A 27,532-nucleotide genomic window follows, 5' to 3' on the forward strand; every position below is an offset into this window, starting at 1 on the left:
AGTATGTTCCTCTCTTTCTAAGTGGCTGATCTCAGAACCTATCAGGGTTTGTTTTTACTGACTCAGAATGTACTGGTCTTTCAGAGAAACAGTTTAAGAAGGTTGCTAAAATTTTTTACTGATGCAGCTCTAAGTGTCTATCTGCTGTCTTGATCTTAGATAAACAGAAGGTACCTTTGGCATTGCAGCAGAGCTGTATGAGGTGATATCCCTTTCAAATATGCACTCTGTTGTCAGACTCATCTAATTCTCTTCCTATGTCAAGGGACAACATGTCATGGCAGTTATATTATAGAATTATGGGAAAATCCAGTGCCACTAAATTTAACATCCTACATCAAAGATTATGTCAAATTATAGAGCCTGCACATCTACACAGACTGAGTTAAATAGATAAATACAAACAAGATTGTATTTCTTTCTTTTTTTAGATGTGTTTGTTGATATGTTTGTTTACACTGTTCAGTTACTGTAGTTTAAATATCCTGAAGTTTCTACTGATCTTCCTAATGAACTTTAATAAAGTTGAAGCTATAAACTCTTAACTGTTTCTGTGTCTAGGTTAATACTAGAATATCTTAGGGTAGTCTGAGTAAACAACAAACTAATAGTGAGTATAAAAGAGTATATATTTATTTTACCTTGGAAATGTAGGAACAGAAACTTGAATTTAATTCAGGACTCATGTCTGAGCAGTTCTCAACAAGCGTACATTCTGGTTGCAGTTGCTCAGGTACTGACTACCTCTTTCCTGCATCTATAACAAAAGCAGCTTATGTTTGTAGTGCTGAGGCCATCTGTAGACACAATTCATCTGATGTCAAGGTTAAAGGTAGCTAAACCAGATCACTGGTCCCAAGTTAACAAGTTTGGCAGCAGTACTGAAGATGATGCTGGGATACTGTTCACTTAATCAGATGTCTGGATCTGCCGAGAAAGAGGGATGGGAGACAATGATATCCTATCTATTTTATTTAGTTTTTTGAGCAGTTGGTTATGGGTTTCCCAATATCAGTTAAGACAAAGGGTTTTCATCTGCATGTGGCAAATTTGTTAATATGAAGCTGTTCAAGACTGCAGCATGTTAACTACTGAAAGCTGTGCACCAGACTGATTTTCTCCATTGTTTACGTTGTCTGTAATTTGTTTTAATTAACTTAATGTGCTTTTATAAGCTCAACAACTCAATCAGGTTTCACCATTTACAAATGCTTTTTTCTACATATTCATAATGACCTCCAGCAAATCATATAATTACATTTTCTATTATAATTTTATAAGATTCTTTTCTTCTTCCTTCTTCTTAAATGGGCACTGATCAAGGACTTGATGTGTCTCTTCTTTTGTTTGCTTTTATGCTAGGACTCTCTAGAGGAGATGTTAACAATCACTAGTGACCTGATACTGTCTTCTCTGCCTTAATCCGTGCTTGTCAGATCTCACTGTTTGCTTATAATCTGATACTTTTTCCTGCATAATCGAATGTATACTTGTCTAGCTGGCTGCCAGGCTGGCCATTCACTGCTTTTCGTATTAGGGAGTCAAATCCCTTCAAGGGATCTACACAGGACCTCAGTCATTCAAAGTAATATTTGCCCAGGCCTATGGAAAGAATTAGCAAACAAATGACATTGCAGTTTGTAGGGATGTTTGGCAAAGACTGGACTAAGGGTATGTTTTGATTTTACTTTTTTGATGAATGTGTGTCTGTAGTTAAAATGATTATCTGGCCTAAAGTTTTACCTTATGAACTTTACTTGGCCCCCAGCTCTGGAAAAAGATATGCACCATATGGACAGAAGTCTAAAGCAATTTCTTTGCATTCCTTTAAAACCTAGACTTAGGAATTTCCCAAACACAGATGCTACACACATTGGGTGGGGCAAAATGGGGGGTTAAATTTCTCTCCTGTTAAATTAAATGTGGTGATATATCTGAGTGCCTTGTTATGCTGTGTGTGTAGTTGCTGAGAGCTGGTCTTCTTTGGCAGCTCCACTATTTTTCTAACAACCTTTCTCAGTTCTTATCTCATGAGTACCACATTGCAGGGAGCCTGTTAATTGACTCTGAAGTGCACTCTAGCTCTGTCTATCCCCTGACAAATAAACAAGTATCTTACAGAGCAAGTGCTATAAAATTTAAAATAAAAGTTTTAAATGAAATCCGAATAATCATTGTAGAAGTAAAGCATAAAGCAGCATGCACATTACATTGTTTATGGTAAAAGGGGAGAAATTGCCAAGTAATGGGACACTGGAATGGCTGCAGGGGGAGGTTGGAGAGGTGTGCATGGGGGGCCCCATTTGACCATGATTTTTGTGAAGTGGGAGGGGCAGCAAACTCAAATGCAGCCCCAGGCTGCACAAACACTATCTATGCCACTGATTTATATAACTGCGAAGCTGTATAAAATGTTTCTCCCTGCTCTTCCTCAGTGTTGCTTAAGCAGTTCCTACCTGACTGATATGTGACTCTGCACTGCTTTTGCCTTCCTGACCTTGAATGATTCTAGTCACTCATTTTATAAAAGTTATGGAGTCACTGACTTTTCTTTCCAACTTTTGAATGTCCCATTCCCATGGAGGGCCCACAGGACTCAAGTTCACACTTTGTGGTCCTCCCTAGCTGTAGATAGGAAGCATTTTATTTCATCTTAGAAATTCAAGATTTATCTTTGAATATCTAAGTAGCTAAATCTGTTATACCAACCAATACTGTGCATGGCACATGTTGGAGAAGCCAAAGCCATATGAAATAGTGCATTGCCATATTTAATTTCTGCCCTTTACTATTTTTCCACCCCTCATTTCTACTGTTTCCTCTCTTTTTACAGTTACCCTATTCAAAGACATTACTGAGTATTTACCCACTGCAGGGACTTGCAAACAGTGGCTATCCTGCGGCAATCCTGCGGTCTACTAGCAACCTCCATAATTTTTCCATTTGTCTCACAGTGTAGGCTCACAATTGATTTGTAGTTGTTTCTTGTAGTGTAATACCTGCAATTCTACCCCTTTTCTGTGACTAGTGGCACACACACTCCCAGGGTAGCATTTTTCCAATCTAAATCCCTCCCGCATAAGGCCACCCAATTCTATTAGCTTTTATGACCAACCTTTCCTATTTTCCAGTTTACAATCTACCCTGATAAAGTGCTGCATTTATGGCAAGTCTAACAGGTGAACTAAGCCTCACACAGCCAGCTCTCTTTTTCCCAGACCAGTACCTTTCAACTATAGTACACATTGTGTAACTAACACTACTCAACAAAGCAGCGTCTAACCTTTCTTAACCTTCTACAGTCTCACAACTACTCCCGCAACTATTACATCCCCAATACTCATTTTTAAGCAGGTTTTGGTTGCCAGCTTCATAGACTACAGTCTTACTAACCTGAGGCAAGGCTTACCTGCAAGCTCTTGTTTCACTTTATAGATTGCTTAATTTGGGCAAAGACTTCATTGCTCGACTCTACCCACTACATTTGCCCTCACTACACTTGGGCTCACGCTGCTCCTCTAGCCTACCCCTATTCCCACCCACCCCCAGTGCTGTTACATTTATACTCACATAGTCACTCCCCTCCTTTCTTTCCTCCCAATCAGCATCTCTCACCACCAAAGGATCCTCCCCTTCTATAACCCAGTTTTCCCTTCCTTCCTACCATATCCTGGTTAAACATCAAGCCCTAAAATGACCAGGACTCTTAATACACTAACATCAGAAAATACACTGCTAATTTCTCTGCTGCCTATGATGCTTATCCTTTATCTTCTCATAGCCTATAAAAGCCAGTACCACCTTGGATTCCACTATCCAAAATGGGAAACTACCACCCCAGACTTTTCAAATAGGACAGCTTACTTAACTATCCCCCACACATATAATTTCACATCCCCTTTAACTTATCACCCAATTAAAGCCTTAAAATCCAAACCCAGGGACAGACAATATCTAAAACTTATAAATAAATTCCTAAAGCTCATAATCAGACTATACTACAACCTCATAGTAGATGGGGACATTCATCCCAACCCCGGCCCATCTTCACCTAGTGCCAATAACTCCTATGCCACCAACCCCACCATTAATCTACCCCTTAGCAGTCACACCAATTCTCTTTTGACCTTTCACTAAAACATTAGAAGCATAAACAGTAAAGTTCACAACCTGCATGCCCTCTTAGCAGTTCATTCCCCGATATAATGTGCCTTACAGAAACTTAGCTAAAATCTACTATTACTGACAGTGAGGTATTACCACCAGGCTACAACATACTCCATTTAGACCTCACTACAAGAAGGGAGGTGGAATAACAGTTCTTTACAAAAACACACTAAGTGTTAATAGGGATTCCATACAGCCGCCCCCATTTAATAACGCAGAAATCCTTATTACTAAACTACAAATTAACAACAACAAATCCACAAATATTGTCTGAGTCTACATTCCCCCAGGTAGTAATATAAGTACCCTAGAAGATATCCTCCAGTAGTTATCCAATACCTACCCCTAGAAACCATTGTTCTTGGGGACTTCAACATTTATTGGTCCATCTGCTTGGCTGAATCCCCTGTCACCCATATAAATCTTTTTGGGTTCACACAAATAATAACCACTCCTACTAAGATCAGTAAACCCACTAATAAAGAAAGTATTTTAGATTGGATTCAATAGTCATTCCCACTTGTATACATCTGGGATCCTCCCAGATTACCTAAGTGGTCATGCTCTAACTTACATAATTAAGCATAAGGCAGACAACTCCCATCACACCATAAAACAGTCTCCATTTATAGTCTTTTAGCTATGCAGAAGACTAATTGTAGAGTTTTGGCTGACTTACTGACTGGCTGTTTGTAATTTAAGTATATTTTGACTGGCTATCATTCTTTAACAGCCATCCTGATTGGCCATAATCTTACCAATGGAAGGAACCATAGCCGTAAATGTGGATGTTTTTTGTTTCCAGACTTACATAGAGCTTAGTATAGTTTTCAAACTATGGAGAGACTGACTGACACCCAATCAAATTCATTGCTTGGCTCCAATCTTGAATGCGGAAATGGCCATAGCCATGTAAACGAACGGTCTCCATTTTAGTTTTCTAGCTTTGTATAACTGCAGAGTTGTGGCCGATCTACTGATTGACTGTTCGCAATCTAAGAAATATATTGATTGGCTTTCTACTTAACTATTGTTTTGAATAGCAGTAGCTGCAAAAGCAGGCGGCTTTATTTTGGATTCATTGTTCGTTAGTAGTTTAGACAAGAAACAAATGCCTTGGATGATTATAATATTTATTACTTCGCTTAGCCTTGGCATGCCTGTGAATAAGGACCTTTTTCAGTATATATTTTTTAACCACCATCCGTAGCTGCGAAAGCGGGCTGACTTAAGTTTTCATCTATTCATTATACACTGATCACAAAGTGCTACAAAGACAATTGACAATATTTTTTGACATTTACACACATAGTTTTAACCCATACAAGGCTTTTTATATTAATGTTTGTCTTCTAACAGTTCTTTCAATGTTACTGTTGTAACTTAGGAACCGTTTTGTTTTACTACTGGTTATTTGAATTTTTTCTCAATCTAGGATTGGTCAGATGCATTCATTGTCAATATACTTCCTGATTTTATGCTTTGCATTTTGATTTGTCCATTTTTGAAGGTGTGTCAGCTAGAACCAACATGATTGGCTACTTACTGTTATTTTAACCAATATGGACCTTTGTACTCTATGATCTGAAGAAGGCGAAGTCTCGCCGAAAGTGCTCATTATGTACTTAGGCCTTTTGTTTGTTTTGATATTAAATTACGTTTTGTTTTATACTTTAGTTGTCTTTATTCAGCCCCAGCCATGGTGCCATTTCAGGATTTTTCACTGTTTACACTTTATTTACTTTGTTAATATACTTGGCTCGTATCTGTGATGTTTAAGTGTAAATGAAGCTTTTCTCCCCGAGCTCCCCTGAAAATGGACATGTATCCAGTCAGACTATCCCGGTCAACAAATGTAAAATAAAATAAAATAAATAATAAATTAATAAAACTGTTTCTCTTACTAAGATGGAGCTTTCTGATAAAATAATGTATTAATGGATCTCTATGGCAATCTGGTTACACAAAACCTTGGGAGTCATTCCACTGATATGCCTCATCCATGAACATTGTGGCCCGCATAAGACCAACAGAAAAAAATCACTATTATTTGCAATGTTCAGTTTATGCTATTCATGAAAATTACAGGCATAGGATATGTTATGTGACATTAATGGACTATATCTATGCCAGAATGTATGTATTAGAGAATCATCATATTATATGTGCTGTGTGTGAATGTGTGCATGCGTGCCTGTGTGTGTGTGTGTGTGGGGGGGGTGTTTAGAACTATTTATGCTCCATTTATGTACCACTGACTTCAAGCTCTCTATGGTCATCTATCCAATACTCCCATCCTCAGAGTTTGACATTCTGTGATGTTACCTTAGTTTTGAACAGTAGGTAGGAATTTCCCTTGTTTTAAGTCTGCCCTGCACACAGAGAGGTTTGTATATCCCACGTGAAGGTTCACTGGGTTCTTTCTACAGTGCATCTCTTAGAGGGGAGGAGCTACTTAAGGATCTTTCATACTCTGTCGTGTAGATTGTTTTTTCTATTAGGCATTGTGTTCCTCTGACATGTTAGGTTATACCCCCAGGTGCATGCAGGGGATGATGTGACAGAAATGCCTCCATCTTTGGGTCATGCATTTCTCTTTTGACACTCTCTTCCTGAAGCAATGGCTGTTATCATGGCCCCAGTGTCTATACCAAGGCTCATAAAGCAGTTGCACCTCAGCATTTCCCTTCATGCTTTCGCCCTGGAATAAGAGATCAGATGATGCCTCATCATTCCTCTTCCATCTCTACCAACTCAAGCAGGTGCCTGAAATACTAACCAAACTCAGATCACATGGATTGTACATGTGGATTTATACCTCTAGACCAACAGAGCCAGTTTGTGTGTATTTTGTATGGAAAATGTTTTATCATATGGTGTCACCTCTTCCATTCTGGTGCGTTTTTCTACGTCTTCATCACTTGGATGCTGTATACTTATATTTATTGGTATAGTCTGAATTTTGGAAATCCAGTAAAATGCTTCCATAAATACAGTTTAGTAAGCCTTGTAGCAAAATTCAAAAATAATTTTAGGTGTGAACAAATATGACACAGTCCTCTGCTTAGTGGAAGTCAGCGAGGGATACTATCTAAAATTTGGACTTTGAATAAAATATTATTGACAAAAAATAGATCCACCTTCTACCCTGTATTATTTCTAGTGGGAATGTAAGATCTACAGAGGACTGCAATGACATTTAGTGAAAACTGAGAGAAAAATCTCTAGTATTGATGCATTCCTGCTTGATTACAAATGCTATTTTCTGATTCCATCTTTTAAACACTATAGTGAAAAGTGAAGCAGGAAATCTCATGAATTGATTAGTTTATTAGTCATTTTATATCACTACCTTTCAGAGGGATTCACAGCTTATAAAGCAAGATGCAAAAGTGAGTGTTACCTTCAAAATAACTTCTGCATCCCTCCTGAAATTGTTCACCCAGTAGATTCCAGTGCTGACTTTTATCAGCAATTCTAGGTTTTAAGCTGCATCCAAATGTGAATCATTTATCTAGATGTCTGTATATCTTGACACTCATCACAACTTAATAACTTCACTTCTTCTTCTTCTTCTTTTGGCTTTTCCCGGTTAGGGGTCGCCACAGCGGATCACCTGTCCGCTCATGATTGGCAGTGAAGTTTTATGTTGTCGAGTTGCCAGCCCAGCGCCCAACCTTCCACAGAAGGCACACACATGCATGCACGCACTCACGCCTAGGGACAATTTAGAATGTCCAATCCACCTACAACATATATTTGGGATGTGGGAGGAAACCGGAGCACCCAGAGGAAACCCACACAACCACAGGGAGGACATGCAGACTCCGCACAGAAGGCACCCCAGCCAAGGATCAAACTGTAGAAAGCTTAATAACTTCACTGATGTACTGTTTTCCTTACCAGTAGTTGCCCTTAGCTTGAAGGTCACAGGAAAGAGGTAAGATTCAGTCAAAATGGCATAATTACTGGTTATACTCTTAATTTTTTGTATGCATGTCTAGAGTTTCTAAAAGCACCACCAGAAAATTAGCCAGATGAAGTCTGTTTGCCGCTGTTGCAGAAAAGGAAGAACAAAAAGGTAACTCCTTTCCCCACTGTTGAAAGGAAAAAGAAACTGCCTCTCCTAACTTTGTTAGGACTACCACCTAATAATTACTCCCTTAATTGAGAAATGCATGTTTATAAACTGCTGCATTTTACTGCACTTGTAATAATTCAGGTAAATCTACTACTACAGCACTGAGTTAGGGCAGCTGGTATTCACTGAATAATGCCATTATGCTGCACATCTGTCACATCCTATCATATGCACTCCAAGGAGAAACATATGTCTCTCAATACTGTAAAGTACTTTTAAAGTCATCATCTACATATTATCACATTATTATTCCAGTGAGACACACATTTGCCCACTTTCTCTGCAAAGGAAGTATGTAAGGTCAGCACCAGTAAATAAACTGAAGGAATTCAAATTCAGGGGGATGTACATGCTATTTCAAGTTTTCAGCTAGTATCTATTTCATCTCCAAATTTTGTTATTTTTCACCTGTTTCATGTCACATCATATTTTTTCAGTGATATTCATGAGTATATTGACAGAAGTACATTTAATAGTAATGTCCATCATGAAAGACTCGTAGTATAGGAGTTTCCAAAGTATTCCTTCCATGTGGCTTGGATTATACCATTTTACCTTTAGGTATAACAGTCTAGCGTGAAATCAAAGGGATGGTTTTGGATGACAAAGAACCTTGCAGTCTTGAAGAAGTTCCATGTAATGTATCTGAGATTTGTGCTGTATCTGATTTATCTTTCAGTATTTGTCTGTAGCTGATGGCCATACCTCTCATCTCTCCAGATATTTGCAGAATGCCCAGATTTTTGCCTCCAGTTTTTGGTCTGTTCCTCATAAAAGTTGTTTTTTTTTTTTTTTATCAAATCACTAGGAAGATCTCAGGATTGAAGTTACTAAACAATTACATAAATTTGAGTTTCAGACTTCAAATCCTTTGGAAAATACATGTTAACACAGACATTGTTATTTTAGCAAATTTATAAGCCTAAAGAGCAATATTTAAAATATGTCCCTAGTTTTGAGTTGTTGTCCCCCCATTATGTCAACCTTTGTCCAGATTTCTTGCACTAAGAGATTGAGAACTATGGGAATGACATGCGGTTAGCATAATATCTTCTTCTTACTGTGTATACAGATATTTTTTCATGTATTTTTGGTTAGCAAGCCTTGTATGTCAGCAAAGGCTTCATCAAGACATACGAGTAACCATGACAACAGTATACACAGCCTACAGTTTCACCACATACTAAGGGGATGGCAGACCTGATCACTTCTTTTTTAAGGTTATCGTTTTTCAGTGCTGTTCAGAGCTTGCTTCAAGATGTTGCTAGAAATGCACATGAATTAGTGAGTCTTTAATGGACTTGGAGTAAAATTTCTGACAAACTGATTTTGTCTGCCAAACGTGCCTCTGATTAATTTGAATGAGCATGTATTCTGAAAAGGGATATGGTCTCCATACAGCAAAGTTTCCCCTAAAATTGTTCAAAATGAGATTTAATAAACAAAATACTCAAGGAATACAGAATTATTTTGGGAAAACACTTAAGTGGCATAAAGTTGTCTAAGGGAGATGGTGGTTAAAGATTCCAACCACTGTAATGAGATAATGGGAAACATCATCAATATATAACCTATTATAAGGCTACAATATTCCTAGCAGCTTGTACTTCATTTTGGAATATGTTTCAATGTTTAACACAGATTTGGAGAATCTCACTTCATCAGATGTCACTAAAGTCAGTCATCATATTTATGTTAATTGCTTTTGGATGTACCTTGCAATTTGTACATCATTCTAGTCACAGACTGAAACATCAGTATTGTTAGATCTCAGAGTACACACTCAGGTTATCTAAAAGTAATTCACTTGTCCCTCTGTCTCAGATGATGTTCATGATGGCTAAGCCATGCTCTGACATTTTATCCAGCATCACGTCATTGAAGTTTATATTTTTTACTTTCTCTCTCCAGGTGATGACAGCTCAGAGATTAGAATCATCTGCATCTGTCACACTGATGTGAGAAGAAACAATCATATTTTTTCTACAGTAGTAGTCGGGACTTTGTTAACAATTGCGTACCTTAATCTTAATGATAACACTAACAGCTTGAATATGCATCTCCTATAGAAATCATTTCAATACAGCATGAAGCTACTGCCCTCTTATTTTAGCTCACCCTCATGTGGTTATACTGTCTTGTTTAAGGCGAACTTATTTTAATATTAATGGTTGGAAGCTCTGTGAAGATACATGGCTTTATTTTCTGATCCTGCACAAGATTCCATGCTAAAAAAACTGATGCTTTGTTCATGATCTGGTTAGCCAGGAAAAGCTTAATTTGTTTTTAGAATATCCTTTTTATGCTGCAGTTTTCTGTAAATAAAAGGGATCCTAAAAATATAATGTCATAGTTAAAGGTACAGAATTCTACCACTTTTTCAGTTCAGATACTATACAACTATAGCTTACTATCACCTACCTACAGATTCTTGGTTTGAGACAGTCATATTCATTGATCCTATATTAGTCATGCCTTTGATTTGCCATGAGACCTGAAAGGGTTCAGATGGTGATGTCTACTATGGGAGAAATCCAAACATCTTGGATTTTTACATTGGGAACTGGATACTCTGAGAACAACCACACAAATCTGCAAGCTCAAAATCTAGAGCCTAATAACTAGAATATCGTATTACGATGGAAGATTCCTGTTGGTTTACAGACTTAAATCAAGTTTAGAGCCATTGAGATTATGGGTCTACTTTAAATCAGCAAACGCTTAAAAAAGCGACCACTGATTTATCAAACTTCTTTAAGCGGAAGCTAAAAATACCGAACACTCGGAACATCGATTTTCTTCCCAGGGAAAAAAATTGCTGGGCCGTTTTCGGGACTTTGCCATTTCCTCCACTGTGGTGTGATCTCAGAGTTGGTATATTTAAGTAGGAGGTGTGTGGGGGCCACAGCCCTCCCATCAGGGGGTGTGGGTGGCGAAGCCCCTGACTTTATTTAATGCTTTGAATTTTTTTTTTTTGTGGAACAGCGATTTTTTTTCTCAGGAAAAAAATCACTGTTCCAAGTGCTTGAGATTTTCAGCTATCGCTTAAATAGGGTCATAAATCAGCATTCGCTTTTTTAAGTGTTCGCTGATTTAACATAGACCCGAGATTATAACACCTTTTTTCATCTGTGCCAGCACTAAGGTCTTTGCGAGTTGGACCATTGTGACACCTTATCTCTTGTCAATTAAACATGACTGGCACTATCAGAAGTGCAATATTCTGGACAGTGAAACAATCAGTACATGTAGTGGTTGAAAGTGTTTCCTCCCATTTGCACAGGAAATCAACAAGGGGTCTATAATTTAGAAACACAGTTTGGTTTATATATATTCAGAAAGTATTTTCTGTTAGATTTTGACATTAATTCAGTCATAGTCCCATTTTCACAATAGCTTTAAACAAGATATTTCATAATTAGGGTAATATTTTGCCTTTATACCCATGCATTTTAAAGTAAATAAAATGTCATATATTTATCAGTATGTCATACCAATATTCGGTATTGCATTCAGCTACCATTTTAGTCTCTAAACAATATGTTTCTATGTTCTGTGTGACTAGTTCATGTTGGATAATTCAGAGCTTTTAGAACACATGTCTGGGAGTTAAAAGTCCATCAGTCCTAGATCCATACAAAACTGCAGTTTGTGGTCAACACTTCTCACCTGAATATAATTGTTTCCCTTCTTTCTAAACATATTTCTGTTGTGGTTGTGCCAGACAAATGTTTTATTTTACACTATTATAATAATATGTTGAAAATATTAAATACCTGTCCCATGGGTGGTGACACGAACATGATCTGAAATGTAAAGGGTACACAGTGTTAATAGTACTTGTCAGATTTTAAATTTTATTATGTCTTTTATCATTTTCTTCACATAGATCTTATGAAGAAGAATGATAGCACACAAAAAATAGCCAAAACTTTTCAAATGCACAATTTACTTGGATACAGAGGGAACTGTAAATGATGACAAGTCTGTCATAGATGACAAGTATCTCTATTTAATTATCTATCTGTCTAGATGTTCTTCAGACTGTATGCTATGTAGTTGTTAAGCTATAATATAGTGAAATATCCACAAACTTTCTCAATTTTTTTGCATTTATGTATTTCACATTCTGGTAGAAATAGCTGCTGATAATCAGTTCAGCTCATTTATGACATCCATCAGCTTCAGCCACTGCCGCATCTACATTGTTAGTTCATGTGCCATTTCATTCTCCTATGGTTCTTTCATGTCATTAAGTTCTCTTAATTTTCTGAGACTGACTAAAACAGAAGAGGCTTTTCATTTTCCTTAAATGTTTTAGCAGTAAGTCAAATGTCCCTGAAATAAGCTGTACTTTCTATTTCAAGAAAACTGCTAAACAGAACCCTATGTCCTTTATGTCATACAAAAACAGTTTTGTGATTTAAGAATTCTTACAGTCCTTTTATAGACTGGCACATCTTATATCATCTTATAAATATATATATATATATATATATATATATATGTGTGTGTGTGTGTGTGTGTGTGTGTGTGTGTGTGTGTGTGTGTGTGTGTGTGTATGCATGGGTCTACGTCTAAATTCTGAACTTTCAAAATGTTGACTTTCTTATGGCCGAGACTGTGAAGGCTGCCAGACTAGCCAGATAGAATTTTATAGATAATTCTATCATTTGTAAATATTAATGTAAGGCACAGGCTTGTTGTCTTAAATGAAAAAAAAAAAAACTGCTTTTAGATGTGGAACTCCAAAAAAGTTAACAACAGTGCACTCTGCTGGCAGAAAGCTGACCAAGTAAAGCATGTTGTGACCCTTTGATCTAAAGTCGGCTCCGGCCTCTCTAGGTGGAGATATTCTTTCTATTGTTTTAACCAAGTGTTAAATTGCTAGATTTAAACATGCAAATGTGGTTTTATTGCTCAGCTTCCTGACCAACTGCAAGATATCAAAAGGAGATGTTAAGAATGTAAATGTGATTTCTGTTAGCCTGGGAACCTAGGAATGTGTGAAGAATGATGTAATGTGAACCAGGAATGTGATGTTAGAAACAGAGAGAATCAGAGAGCATTAAACATTTTTGTCCTGTCCATCCAACTGTCAGCACTGTCTTGCTCTATATGTAAGTTTATCTTAGACTTAGAAAATAGAAAGATTAGACTAAGTGTTTTTCTGTGATGTCAGAACTGTACTACTGAATTATTTTAAGTATTTCTCTGTGATCACTAAACTCTTGACTAGCACTGTGTAGTAAGAAGTATTGTCTTGTGTTTTATAGTATTTATTATTAAATATTTTAAACCCTTTCAACTGTGGCTGTTTTGTGTAGAGATAAGTTAAGCTTTAAGAGTACATTGCATGTATATAGAGATCCGGTACCAAGTCACTCTAATAGGCCTTGACTGTTTAGTTATACTACTAATTGGATAATAATATTGCACAGTAAAAATTGGACACCCTTTTAAGGGCCTTTGAGTAGCTGATAAATATTAGTGTGTGGTGGCAGCTGGTAATACCATATAGTCTGGGAAAAAGGGGCACAGATAGAGAACCTGTGCCAGCCTTCCCCAGGAGTGTCTGTGTGGTTATATAAACTCTTCTCAAACTGTGTGCATGTGTGTTTGGGTTTGTGTGTGTGTGTGTGTGTGTGTGTGTGTGTGTGTGTGTGTGTGTGTGTGTGTGTGTGTGTATGTGTGTCAGCTACTTGGGTAGGGACATGAAGCACTGGTTGGACAGAGAGGGTGCTGGAGCTTTTAGCTTGTCCACTAGGCTGCGATCTGGATCCTATAGCTGTGCCAGTGGGGAGACTTACTGGAAACCTGGAGAGCAAGGGAGCGACCAGCCCCGGTCTGACTGTGATCTCCGTGTATTCATAAGGGAAATTGCACTTTACTGGCAGTGTGGGGTGTGCAGAGGGGTTTGTCCTTGTGCAAAAAATCTAAGAAAATAAAAGATTTCTTTCAATTTTTTTTTTATTTAAATTTTGAGAAACTCGACATTTTGAAAGTTCAAAATTTAGAAGTAGACCCATATATATATATATATATATATATATATATATATATATATATATATATATATATATAAATAATATACACATACACACACATATACACATATGTGTAAAAAAAAAAAAAATATATATATATATATATATATATATATATATATATATATATATTTTATATATATATATATATATATCTACACACACACATATATATGTATACATAATATACATATGTGTAAATGTGTATATATATATATATATATATATATATATTTTTTTTTTTTTTTTTTTTTTTTTAACTGCTCTTACACCCATGCATGACTGGGAACTCTGCTACTGATGGAAACTGAATGATTCACAATAAAAGCACTGAAATAAAGTCCAAGGGAATCCAAACAACGAAAAGTTGAGTTAGAAAAAAACTTTTATAAACAACAAAGCTTTCAGGTTAGAAAAACCCTTTTTCAATGTTTCACAAACAGTATATTTAAAAACGCCCCTATATATACATCACATGTATTAATTGATCATATGACCTACAGCCATCATCACATGATCAAAACTAATATATAAAAAAACACATGAAAACACATTAAGAAAACATTTAGAAAATACTTAAAAAGACTTCTGAAAAAACATATAAATATTTGATCAACAGTGAAGCTAGTGTCAAAATTTATCCATTTACTATCTATTAAATAACATGTTCAAAAAATTTTATTTATATGTATAATATAATGTAATATGTAGTGTACTATCTAAACATTGTAAAATCAAGTCAATCTAGTTTGTTGAATTCTATTTAAAACTGGCTTTAAAGTCACTTTGAAAAGGAGAAAGCTCATACGAGACATTTCCGACTATCAGTCGGGTAATATCTTCTCTTGGCCGAAAGCCGATATATCTGTAAATTTCAGAGCTGACAAAAATATGACCACTGAATTAAAATCGAAAGACACATCCCTTATTGTTAAACAAACACCAAACACTATATCCTTAGATTCACTTGATGATTTTCCCGAAATGGTATCTGTACCTTTAACTTCAGCATCGTCTGCTAATGATATTTCATCAGCTGGAGCGAGCTGTTCTTTGAAACAAGTGACGTCATCAGTAGCCGACGAAGGGCGGTCGAGACTGGAACAAGATGTGGATGTAACTCGTGTAGGATTAGTAGAAGGTGAACTTGGAGAACGGACAAGCCAAACGACACTACCTATGCAGAAAACTCTGACTAGCTATTTCGCTAAACCTTTCCAGTTACAACAGGCGGAACGTGTAAAGGAAAAAGAAGATAAAAGGATTGGAAATAGATCCAAATCAAGGGGAAGATCATCCTCGAGATATAACAGTCCACGTGTGGAGCTAAAAAGAAAAAACGACAGTCCACAAAAACAGCAGAAAGTAGCCAGGAGGTAACACCAGGCATAATTAATCTATCAGCATTTACGCTAAATATGGAGCATATTGCTATATTAAAAAAGGGACTGGGGTTTATACCTACGAGAGTGGAGGATATGGTGAATATATTGACTGACTTAAAACTATTTATTAGATCTCTAGCCCTTAAATTAATCTTTAAAAATAATGACTATGAGAGGAATGCTTGCAAAAGACGTAGTGTATTTATTCCCTGTTATCCACCCGTATTAGTGGCATTTTATAACTTGTGTGAGCATGATATAAGAAAATTGTATGACAACAGGAGAAGTAATTTTTCCTTTAACACTACCTACTCTGAGCATTTAGCTCTAAGGGAACTTATGGGAAATACACATATCGTTATTAAAGCGGCAGATAAAGGTGGGGCCGTCGTGATTATGAATGACTATGCTTATAGACAGTCAGTCATGGTGTTGTTAGAGGATGAAGTTGCATTTAAGCATATAACAACTGCAGACGTTAAAAAACATATATCCTATGTGAATATGTGTATCTACGAGTTACAATTGTCAGATGATATATCTCTTGATCTATTTCACTTCTTCACAGTGCCATGTCCAATAATACCACAACTGTATGGCGTACCTAAGGTACATAAATCCTTACATAAACCTCCAATGAGGCCGATAGTATCCGGCAAAGGCTGGATCACCGAGCCAATATCTTTATATTTGCAGAAGCAGCTGCAACCATTGTTATCTATATGTAAAACAGTACTTAAGGACACTATTGATTTCCTAGAAAAATTAAAATTATGTTATTTAGACCTGAAAGCAACAATGAATAATTTTAATGACATCTATATGGTAGTCATGGACATTAACTCATTGTTTACAGTCATTCCACATGACATTGGGATAGATTCCATCAGAAGCTTTCTTATGGAAGCCCAGAAGGGAACGGGTAGATATGTAGAAAATATATGTATGCTACTAGACCTAGTGCTGAGAAATAATATATTCTTATTTGATAATAACATATATTTACAACAAACGGGCGTAGCGATGGGCACGCCCGTGGCAAATACATATGCCAACCTTGTTCTTTACCAGTGGGAGAAGGAACATATAGGCAATGGTGAACATTTTGTGAACAACAGCATATTATTTTATCAGAGATTTGTGGATGACTGTTTTCTGCTTTGGAAAGGAAGTATAGTGGATCTGTTAGATTTTGTTTCTTCATTAAATAATACTACCAATTATCTGAAGTTTACAGCGGAAATATCAGATATTTGTATTCATTTTTTGGATGTAGAAATTAAAATGAATAACAAAGAGATTAATACATCAATCTATAAAAAAGATGTGGCTTCTGGTAGATATCTGCATGCAAACAGCATGCATGCACCCCATGTCTTTAAGGGTATTGTCAAGGCCCAAATGGCCAGAGTTAGTAGACTCAATTCCCAACATGACAAGTTTATAAAACAATTGGATGAAGTGTTTGAAGAATTTAAGAACAGTGGTTATGCCGTGGATCTATTAGAAAATATGAAAGAGTATATAATGTCCAACAGAGAAGGGATATATGAACCAATTTTCAATAAGACAAATGATGTAGGAAATCTTATTGAAGTGAACAAACCTGCTATACAAAAATTAAGATTTACAACTACATATAATTTGATGTCGAATAATATAAATAGAATATTGCTTAAATATTGGAAAGTATTGCTAGCAGATGATGCTATAAAATCAATAGTTGGTGACAGACCCTACTTTTGCTATAAAAATATGAGAACGCTGAAAAATATGCTTGGATATAAAGATTTTAAAAACATGAAAGAATGTGCGAAAGTCAGCATGAAGCAGGGTACATATCCATGCTATGGTTGCAGTTGTTGTAATGATATTTTTAAAAATAGTGATATGTCTTATACAGATACTTTTAAACATCCAATAACAAAGAAAGAATATGTTTTTAATGGCTACGCCACTTGTATATCTAGTCACGTGGTCTATCTAGCAACATGTAAGATATGCTCAGCTTTCTATGTGGGTAAAACCACTAGAAAGCTAAAAGAACGCATAACTGAGCATAAATCTAACATTAAACATTCTAATGAAAACAATGCGCTATTTAAGCACATAGCCCTGAGGGGTAGTGAACATCAGTTCAGTTTTCAAGCCTTAGACCACATTGTAGCTTCGCCGAGAGGAGGTGATTTGTCTAACCTATTGGACCTCAGGGAGTATGATTGGATAGTTAGACTAGTAGCAGATAACCATCCTGGCTTGAATAGTGCAGTGTCTTTAAAGCCAGTTTTAAATAGAATTCAACAAACTAGATTGACTTGATTTTACAATGTTTAGATAGTACACTACATATTACATTATATTATACATATAAATAAAATTTTTTGAACATGTTATTTAATAGATAGTAAATGGATAAATTTTGACACTAGCTTCACTGTTGATCAAATATCTATATGTTTTTTCAGAAGTCTTTTTAAGTATTTTCTAAATGTTTTCTTAATGTGTTTTCATGTGTTTTTTTATATATTAGTTTTGATCATGTGATGATGGCTGTAGGTCATATGATCAATTAATACATGTGATGTATATATAGGGGCGTTTTTAAATATACTGTTTGTGAAACATTGAAAAAGGGTTTTTCTAACCTGAAAGCTTTGTTGTTTATAAAAGGTTTTTTCTAACTCAACTTTTCGTTGTTTGGAAACTGAATGATTGACAGAGCTAGCATTGTTGGAAACTCAACTTGATGAATATTTTCTTTTTAAAAAATATATAATAAGCAGCCTGTTAAAACCAAGAGCATGGGTCTACTTTAGGACCTCGAAAGTTCAATAGCTCAAATGCATATGGCTTGAACCATATCCATCAAAAAGCAGGGGGGACAAGCCCCCTGAACCCCCCAGACCCCCTGCTACTTAAATATACCAACTCCAAGATCACACCTCATTGAAGTAAATGGAAGTCTCCACCTACGGAGATTTCCATTTCCATTTCCATTTTCGATGTTTTGCACTTTCTGTGTACTTGTGTTGAGTATATCATATTCGATATTCTCAGACTTCGAGCACATAAAGTAGACCCCAAGACCACCACATGCATCAGGTAACTAATATTTTAAGATATTCCATCCTATAGTTTTTTTTTAGGTTCATAGAGTCTTGGTACACTTATGGCCCATTGAGAAGCTCAGACACATCATGCAAGTAAGAGCATATTCCTCTTTATAGCAAGACAGATGCTGGAGATTGCACCACCCTACAAGAATGTCTTTTTTGATATTTTCCATCTGTTTATATATGTGATATCCCCACTCTGAGCCAATAACCAAGGAGCCTGACTTTTCACCACTGACAGTGGAGATGGATGTTCACTTGGAATACAAATGGATACACTTAGTATTTCCAGATGCAGACCTCTCTACATCAAGCACAAATTCCCTTAACAGCATACAGAAAATACACTAGCCTGAGGTTTAGATTGTTCTTTATCTGTCTCCCTCCAGGTCCCCAATAAAACTACCTACTGGTACAGCTGTAGGGTTAGGTCCTAAGCCGAGTGACCAAACCAAGTCCTCCAGCACCCTCTCTGTGAAACCAATGCTTCATGTCCCTGCCCCAAGTAGGTGACACACACACTCTTTGAGATTTAATTTTCACACACACACACACACACACACACACACACACACACACACACACCTGGGAAAGGCTGACACAGATTACCTGCTCTACCAGCTTTTCCCAGACTATAAAGTATTTTCACTGCCACCAATCAGTTGCTATAAGGCTCTTAAAAGGGTACCCAATTATACTGAGTGAAGTTAATATTAATGCAAATGGTAATGTTGACCAAACAGCAAGTCTTCAGGAGTGGCCAGAGTTATCACCAAATAAATATTTTTCTAAAATGAACAGACACAGTGAGAGGTTTAAATATATTTAATAAACGATAAAAGAAAATGAAAATACTAAATATCTATTTACAGTAAACATCAGAGTTTAACCCACAGGAAATATTAAAAATAACACAGATGGAAAGTTTCACACAGTTATAGAAAATAGTATTTAACCAGTCTAATTATCTATTCCAGAGCAATGCAAGATGGGTGAGTGGTCCTTGTTGTCAAATCCAAGACAGAATACAGAATACTCCTGAGACTTCTGTCTCCTCTAATATTAAAAACATTATCTCTATATAGAATGACATCACATACATCTGGTCATCTGATTCTGTTTCCCACACTATCCCCCATCACTAGAAGTTGCCAGGGTTTAGCACCTATGTGCTACAATACACACTAGACCTTTAGCTACGTTTTATTAAAGCATACAGTATATATCAGTCTGTTCAGAAAACAGTGCTTTTAGTGTACCCTCTCCACTGATTCAATATAAAATAATCTTGATTTCATGCAGCTCTCCTGTATTTGGCAGGGGATATTTATTTATTTATGTATTTTTTTGGCATTTGTTTACTGGGAAAGTCCTACTGGCTAGGTGCCCATTTTCAGTGGAGGCCCGGGGAGAAAAGGTCCAGAGACAGTTAGCATATTACATTGGCATATTACATGGCAACGCTGAACATTTTCACATACAAGAAAGAATACACAATAATGGATAGCACATCATTTTTACATACATTAGATGAAACATACTTGCACATTAATTACAGAAATTAGATATTACTAAGGAGACTATATACATGAGACAAGAGGTCTTTAGAGATATTTGATGCAAATCAGAATGATTCTGCTTGATAGTTAAATAATTTATGTTTATTATAATGTACTTAGTGTACATATCTTATAGAACAGTGCTAAGAGAGAGGAGGGGAATTACAGGAGAAATTAAGCAGGAGTTATAAACTTATGTGTTTATTAGTGAAGTATGTGGTATGCATAGGGAAGAAGCAAGGTGAGAAAGAAAAGTTAGGGGACTGTATAGTGATAATAGTAGTGCAAGGTATAGGTAAAAGAGGCAAGACATTATCAGTTGTATAAAATATAATAGCAAGATTGAGGGTAATGCTGTTAAAATTACAAATTAAGGAGTTATTTGATTAACCTGGTGCAGTACACCATGTATTTTTAAATAGTTTTTAAGAGTGTGTGTGTGAAGGATTTGAAGGGAATGCCTGTCCTTATAGATGTGGGCATAGTGTTCTATAATTTAGTTATGGAGTGAGAATACAGATAATACCCCATTGAAGTAGCTGGTTTATGAACAGTGAGTTGAACTTGGTTATTTGATTGCAATATTACAGCTTTTCTTTTTATTCCAAAATAACCATGCATGGTCTGGTCTTTATTAAAACAGAATAAAAAGCCTGAGGTCTCACATTTCTTTCTCAGCTAACATTTGACACCCCTCCCACATACATGCAAAAAGAATCACTGCCTTAATTAGAATATCATGAATTTTCTTCTTTAGGACATGTTTTAAACTTTGATCCATTAATGGCAATCAAGCATCCACCCTGTCTACTCAATATGCCTGTTCAGTATCCTGGGTGGCATGAACCCTCAGACCCACTTTTTCCATCCAGGTGTTGAGAATCTGGTAACAGGAGCAGTGCCGTTATCTGCTCAGAGAATCAGAGGTATTTTTCACCTAAACTTTAACCAGTTCTTTAGTGCTTATTCATTCACAGCTCCAGAGTTTGACATGCAATAAGAGACTGCAACTGGCATATGTCCCACTTCCATAAGAGATGCCCTCTTAAAAGTCTGAACTCTTAAAAGGAAACTGTCTCCAGTAATCCTCAGGCACCCCCAGGGATTTAACATGGAGACCACACTTTTGGGTATATATCCCCACAGATGTTAACACACAATGCCTTGTCATTCCTATCTCACCCCCAGCCAGATATGTTAACCAAACCCAGGTTGGCTGGATTATAGTCATGTCCTTATCCCCTCAATGCCCTGGAGCTGCCAAGTAAATTATATATTTTCTCCAATATTGAGAAGGATTTCTATCTCTTTAATTCATGCTCTTTAAAGGAGTTGGAACTCTTATGTCTTCCTACAATTAAATCTTTAATTCACAGACCTTATCACTATGACATATAAAGATTTCTGTATTCACCCCTTTCAGAAAATAATTGGAATGAAAAAGATATATTTGTGACTGTATTTTTGGGTCTTTTGGCATGAGGTTTTCATGTCTATAAATGGAAGGTAGGGTTCATCACTACAGTTTACTACATTTGTTTCAGTATTGCAAATCCATGGACAACCGCACCATATGTGAGTCTATAGTGCATGCACTGGAGATATCACACAGGTAGATTAAGGTTTTTGTGAGCATACAAAAAAATTGAGGAATGTTGAATCCATGTCATTGAATGAGCAGCAGTTTTGTTGCTCAGGAACAAGCCCACTCAGCAAACTATCCTGAAACCAATGAAATGAATGAACAGATCTTCTAGGTGTTTTTTTTTTACTTTATCTCTGGTTCCACAGAGGTCAACGTAACATCTTACAGCCAGGTGTAGAGCCAAATAATTTGGCTGTGGCACTGTTCATAACCCTTTACAACCTGGATATCCTTCCTGACTTATCCTTGACCAAAAGTTGCCTCACACTTATGTTCTAAACCAATCATGGACCAACAATGTATTTCTATGGGGAAAATATTCTCTGATAGCCACAGGGAGTCTTCCATGATTCTATAGCAAAAATGGGTAATAAAAGTTCTGATATTACTTAGGCAAGTCTCTGTAATAAAGAAAAGCTACAAGTCAGCTTTCTGCACTGTTCCTTTAATTTTAAAAGTATTGCTGTGACAAGTGGCAGGTTTGCAGTGAGGCACAGGAAATACATGTGTACAAGGTGCCCAGATTCATTTTCCAGCACTGAATTTTGTAGCTGTTCCTTTATTTTAGCATTAAAACAAACACAAACTACAGCTTATAGACTTGATACCCATGACAGTTTTAAATGTAGCTAAACTCACTGGAATCAATATATAATGACACTAGTTTAGGTAGAGCTGCTCTGTATGGAAATGTATTTCCCAGCCATTACTAGATACACAGTCATTGGAGAAGTCTATTAATATGTCGTGCCTGTTGTGACGATTGTGGAGAGATGGGCAAAGGCTGCCAGCCTAGTCAAATAGAATTTGATACATAATTCTATCAACTGTATAAATAAATGTAAAATACAGGCATGTTTTCTTGATAATAAATGTAAAATACAGGCATGTTTCTTGAGTGTAAAGAATACTGTAAAATGTGGAACTGCAAAATATGTGACAACATTGCACTCCGCTGGCCCAGTGAAGCTTGTTGTGACCCTTTCATGTTAGAATTCGGCCCCACTGCGGCTGTTTGAAGGTTTCATGCCCATTGTTTTAAGGCTAAAGTTTATGACCAGAATTTAGATGTGGAAGGTGCTTTATTGCTCTAGTTTCTGTTAGAATATACATGTGAAATGTCTTCTATTGTTGTAAGTTTCTGTGCAGGTGTTAGATTGCTAAATAATGGAGTTTGTGGCCTGATAACTCAGACCAGGTGTTAAGATGATGCAATATGAATATTGGGAAAACCTAATTGTCAAAAATGATGTAATTTGGGAAGGGCCTTAGAGACATGTTTGTTAGTAATGTTTAAATACTATGTCTCACAAGAGACTAGGAAGCATTTTGACTTTGGACATCCAACTTACCAGCACTCTGTCTTATGCTCATATGTACGTTTTAGTACTGTGATTTCTTGTAGGAATAGTTAAAGCTAGTAAAGATTAATTACGTATTTTTCTTTGAAATCAGACCTGTCCTACTGTATTATTTTAAGTTTCTGTGTGATGTCTGAACTCTTAGATATCTCTGTGGCGTAGTAGTTTTGTCTTGTGTTTTAATTATTTATTATTAAATATGTTTAAAACCTTCTACCTGTGGCTGATTTGTGTAGAGATAAGCTCTAGAGTACATTGCATATTTATAGAGGTTATTGTAATAGGCCACTCTAAAGTAAGCCTTGACTGTTAGTCATACTACCATTGGATAATAATACTGCACAGTAATAATTGGACACCCTTTTAAGGCCTTTTAGTAGCTGATATTATCAGTTGGGAGGTGGCAGTAATTACTATTGTATAGTCTGGGTAAAGGGGCACACCTGGAGAATCCGTGTCAGCCTTTCCCAGGAGTGTCTGTAAAGTAGTATAAATACGTATCTCAAAGTGTGTGTATTGTATCAGCTACTTGGGCAGGGACATGAAGCACTGGTTGGACAGAGAGGGTACTGGAGGTTTTATCTTGCCCAGCTAGACTGAGACCTGGACCCTATAGCTGTGCCAGTGGGGAATCTTACTGGGGACCTGGAGAGCAAGGGAGCAACCAGCCCCAGACTGAGTGTGATCTCTGTGTGCACTTAAGGGAAATTGTACTTTACTGTGTGTATTAGTTATCATTTCCTCTTCTATGAGACAACCTCCCTGGTGTTAGTGGTGAGGATTGAGGTTCCTTGATTGCTGGTCCAGGGCACGGTCATCACAGCTGTAAAGATCAAGACATTAAAAGAAATAGTTTTCAAATAACAGCTGCCTGTAGATTGCTTTCAGACATCCTCTATAACCAAGGCATAGTTAACATTTTATAGCAGATGACTAAAACAAACTGCCATTTAAGTACAAAAAAAGTTTATTTACAGTTCTTTTTGACCTTCTTTGCATAAATGTTTAGCTGGTAGGTAATATTTCATCAAAGCTGTCAGTTGTTGACTAAATGCCAAGGTTAGCAGTAATTGTCTATTTATGGTCCTTTGTGCCAACTTTGTGTAAAGGTTTAGCTGGTATGTAATATTTCTTTGTAACTGCCATTTGCTGACCAAATATCAACACAAGTATTGACTGATAATTGTTTCTCTAAGCTCCAGCACTGTCATGCCAGGGGTTCATAATAGGTTAATGCCTGGTGACAGTGCATTTTCTCTTTATCTCTGAAAACTTCTGACTCTCTTATTTCACTTACTGATAGAACTTCAAGTTGAATGCAGAGTCAAGCTTTAATTGTTCCTCACTCCTAACTATAAACCTTTCTCATGTGGTATGATTTTCATTGAATCTTTTTCTTATTATGTATAGTTTCTAATTTCCTTCTTCTGTTTCTAGTGTCTTTTACTGATTGTGCAAGGCATCTTGTTTATAAGGTTGAAGATAAATAACAGATTGGTTACTAAGGCCCCAGTTCCAACAACAGGATGAATGGCTGCTCTGTTTGCTGTTAACACAGTTTCTTTTGCACTTAGATTTTTACCTGTCATAGTACTGGAGGCACTTTTCAGTCTATAATTCCTTCCTTTCTTATAGAAGTGTTACCTGAACTGATAGCTGCTAAAAGGTGATCCATTATCACACCTCAGTATCTCTAGAATGACAAAATAGCAATCATTTCATAAAGAATGAGAACCGCTGCAGAGTGTGTGATCATAACTGTACCAGTGTATAGATGCCTTGATTTTTATGGGCTGCCCTATCCAGGGAGTAAAACTGTTTATGTATGGATATTGGAAGTATTCAGTAAAGTAAGCAGTTACTGTCTCTGTTACAGTACTAAGAAGAACAGGTAATAAGCCTAGTGACTAATAACTGCTTTTTTTTTTTTGTTTGTTTCTTTTCTGCCACTATCCATGGCAGAGGATGACCTTCTCACATAGAAGGCCAAAATGAAAATGGGTCTGACATACAAAAAAATAAAAAAACAGGAATTCCGGGTGATTCATTCTTACATGCACTCTTTCTTTGCTCTATTTCAAGAAATTCTAAAGGATGTGAGGATCTTAAAACATGCAAGGGAAAATGCACAAGTTTGCCCTAGCTTAGCACACAAATAAGCTGAAACCTTTAGCTGACCAAACAATAGCAAGAATCCACATGGCATATATGAGGAACAGCACAATTCAATGGAAGTAGAAACACAGTCTGGACACTCAGTCCATATTTAATGATTTTCATATTACATGATAGTCAAAAGGCAGGAAAGGAAAATAAAACAAATATCAGTCCTACTGAATAGGATAAAAACAATCCACCTTGGCAGGTCATCCTACACTATTTGAGTTATGTTGACAGGCAAGAGGTTTTATGCATTTCTGGAGGGATTGGTCTTATGTGTACAATAACAGGAGACCAATTCTGCTTGTTCATGGATTGCAGAAATACTCTCTTTAAAATAAATTAAGTATACAAGGAATTTGGTCTTGTTAAAATTTCCCTCCCAATTTACCAGTCAAAAAAGAGTGGCACAAGTTTAGTTTCTGGCTTCCTGGACAAAAGAGATGCACAACACAACACTCTCATTTATAACGCTGACTTACCTCTTGAGTTTAAAAGGGACTATGCTGCAAACTCCAGACTGGAGTCCACTCTGGAGAGTAAAATTAAGGGTAGCTCTGTACTTAGAACAGTTGTCAAATCTCCTGAAGGTAAGATATCTAATGTACTGGAGCATAGATTCTGAGCAGACAAGGAGAATGAACCAGCATCCCAGAGGTAGCCATATTTCTCCAGCACTAGCATGCAGCATTGGTTTCTGCTGCAGATGAACCAGCAGATAATATGGAGTTTGCTGCTCCTAAACTGCTAGTTAAGGAAACTGAAGAGGATGGGAAGGAAAGTAAGGAGACAGTTCTGGAGATTGCAGCTGCTGTTGCATAGGAAGAGTTTAAGACCTGAACTAGAGTTGGCATAATGACATCTTCAGTCATTTTTATCTGTTAGGCACCATTGGGGTGTTTATTACACTAATGCACAAGAGATAGGCTTCCCTGTCTAAACCTATGCCCCTTTTTCTCTACTTACAGCATGTTGTCATTCAACTTGGTTGTATAGTCAGGAGGGGAATAACTCTTACTGGTTGCTATGGGGAAGGGAATAGTAATCACACCGGATTTAGATGCCATTTTATTTGCACTTTCACAGATCTTTGCACTGTTCTTAATGTTCATAATTTGTTTGAGTGATCAAATGAGAAATGTCACTGAAAAATTATTCAGAAGTCATTGTGTAAGGGGACTGTCTGATTGGCTGTGCAAATGCTTCTGAGGGACTAAATGGACTGACTCATAAACTTGCAATGGACCAACCGTCTCTCATCTAATAAATTGAAAAATTGTAGTAATTTAAGGTCATATAGTGTAATTAAAAAAAAATGCAGAAGAACACAACTTTGTATGGTTAGTCAGTATGGCATTGAACTCTTAATACTTAAAGTAAGGCATGGATTTTTTTTAAGTTGAGATTATTTGCAGTTGTTCCATTTTTGATTATTTCATTTAATATGTGCAGAGTCTGCATGTCTTCCCTGTGGTCACGTGGGTTTCCTCTGGGTGCTCCAGTTTCCTCCCACATCCCAATGACATGCTGTAGGTGGATTGGACACTCTAAATTGGCCCTAGGCATGAGTGTGTACGTGTGTGTCCCTTCTGTGGAAGGTTGGGCGCCGGGCTGGCAACTCGACACTGTAAAACTCCACTGCCAGTCATGAGAGGACAGGTGATCCACTGTGGCGACCCCTAACTGGGAAAAGCCAAAAGAAGAAGAAGAAGAAGAAGAAGAAGAAGATGAATATTTAACCCAGTTTCCTATAATATGAATACTTAACTCAGGAATAATGTTCTTCTTTTATGGCTAACATCTTGTGGATGTCAGCACATGAAAACATTGCAAGGGCAATGGTATCTATCAGAGCATGAGAAAAAAAATACTCCTTTTAAAAAAGGAAATTTGAGACAGTTATAATAAAAAAAAAAAAAAGTACTCCCAAGATGGGGCAGACCCCATCATATTT

General features: G+C 36.7%; 1 protein-coding gene across 1 annotated transcript in view; it reads right to left on the minus strand.

The window, feature by feature from the left end:
* The window catches only part of LOC122788658 (deleted in malignant brain tumors 1 protein-like), a 1,289,564-nt gene that overhangs the window by 1,166,925 nt on the left and 95,107 nt on the right, over positions 1 to 27,532 (minus strand). Inside the window, exon 4 of the mRNA XM_044055554.1 lies at positions 12,085 to 12,114. Within this exon, the coding sequence (XP_043911489.1) occupies positions 12,085 to 12,114 (30 nt within the window). The remainder of the gene's footprint in view (positions 1 to 12,084; positions 12,115 to 27,532) is intronic.

This window comes from Protopterus annectens, chromosome 14.part0 (assembly GCF_019279795.1).
Source record: "Protopterus annectens isolate FY-2018-M chromosome 14.part0, PAN1.0, whole genome shotgun sequence".
In the NCBI taxonomy this organism is placed as follows: domain Eukaryota; kingdom Metazoa; phylum Chordata; order Ceratodontiformes; family Protopteridae; genus Protopterus; species Protopterus annectens.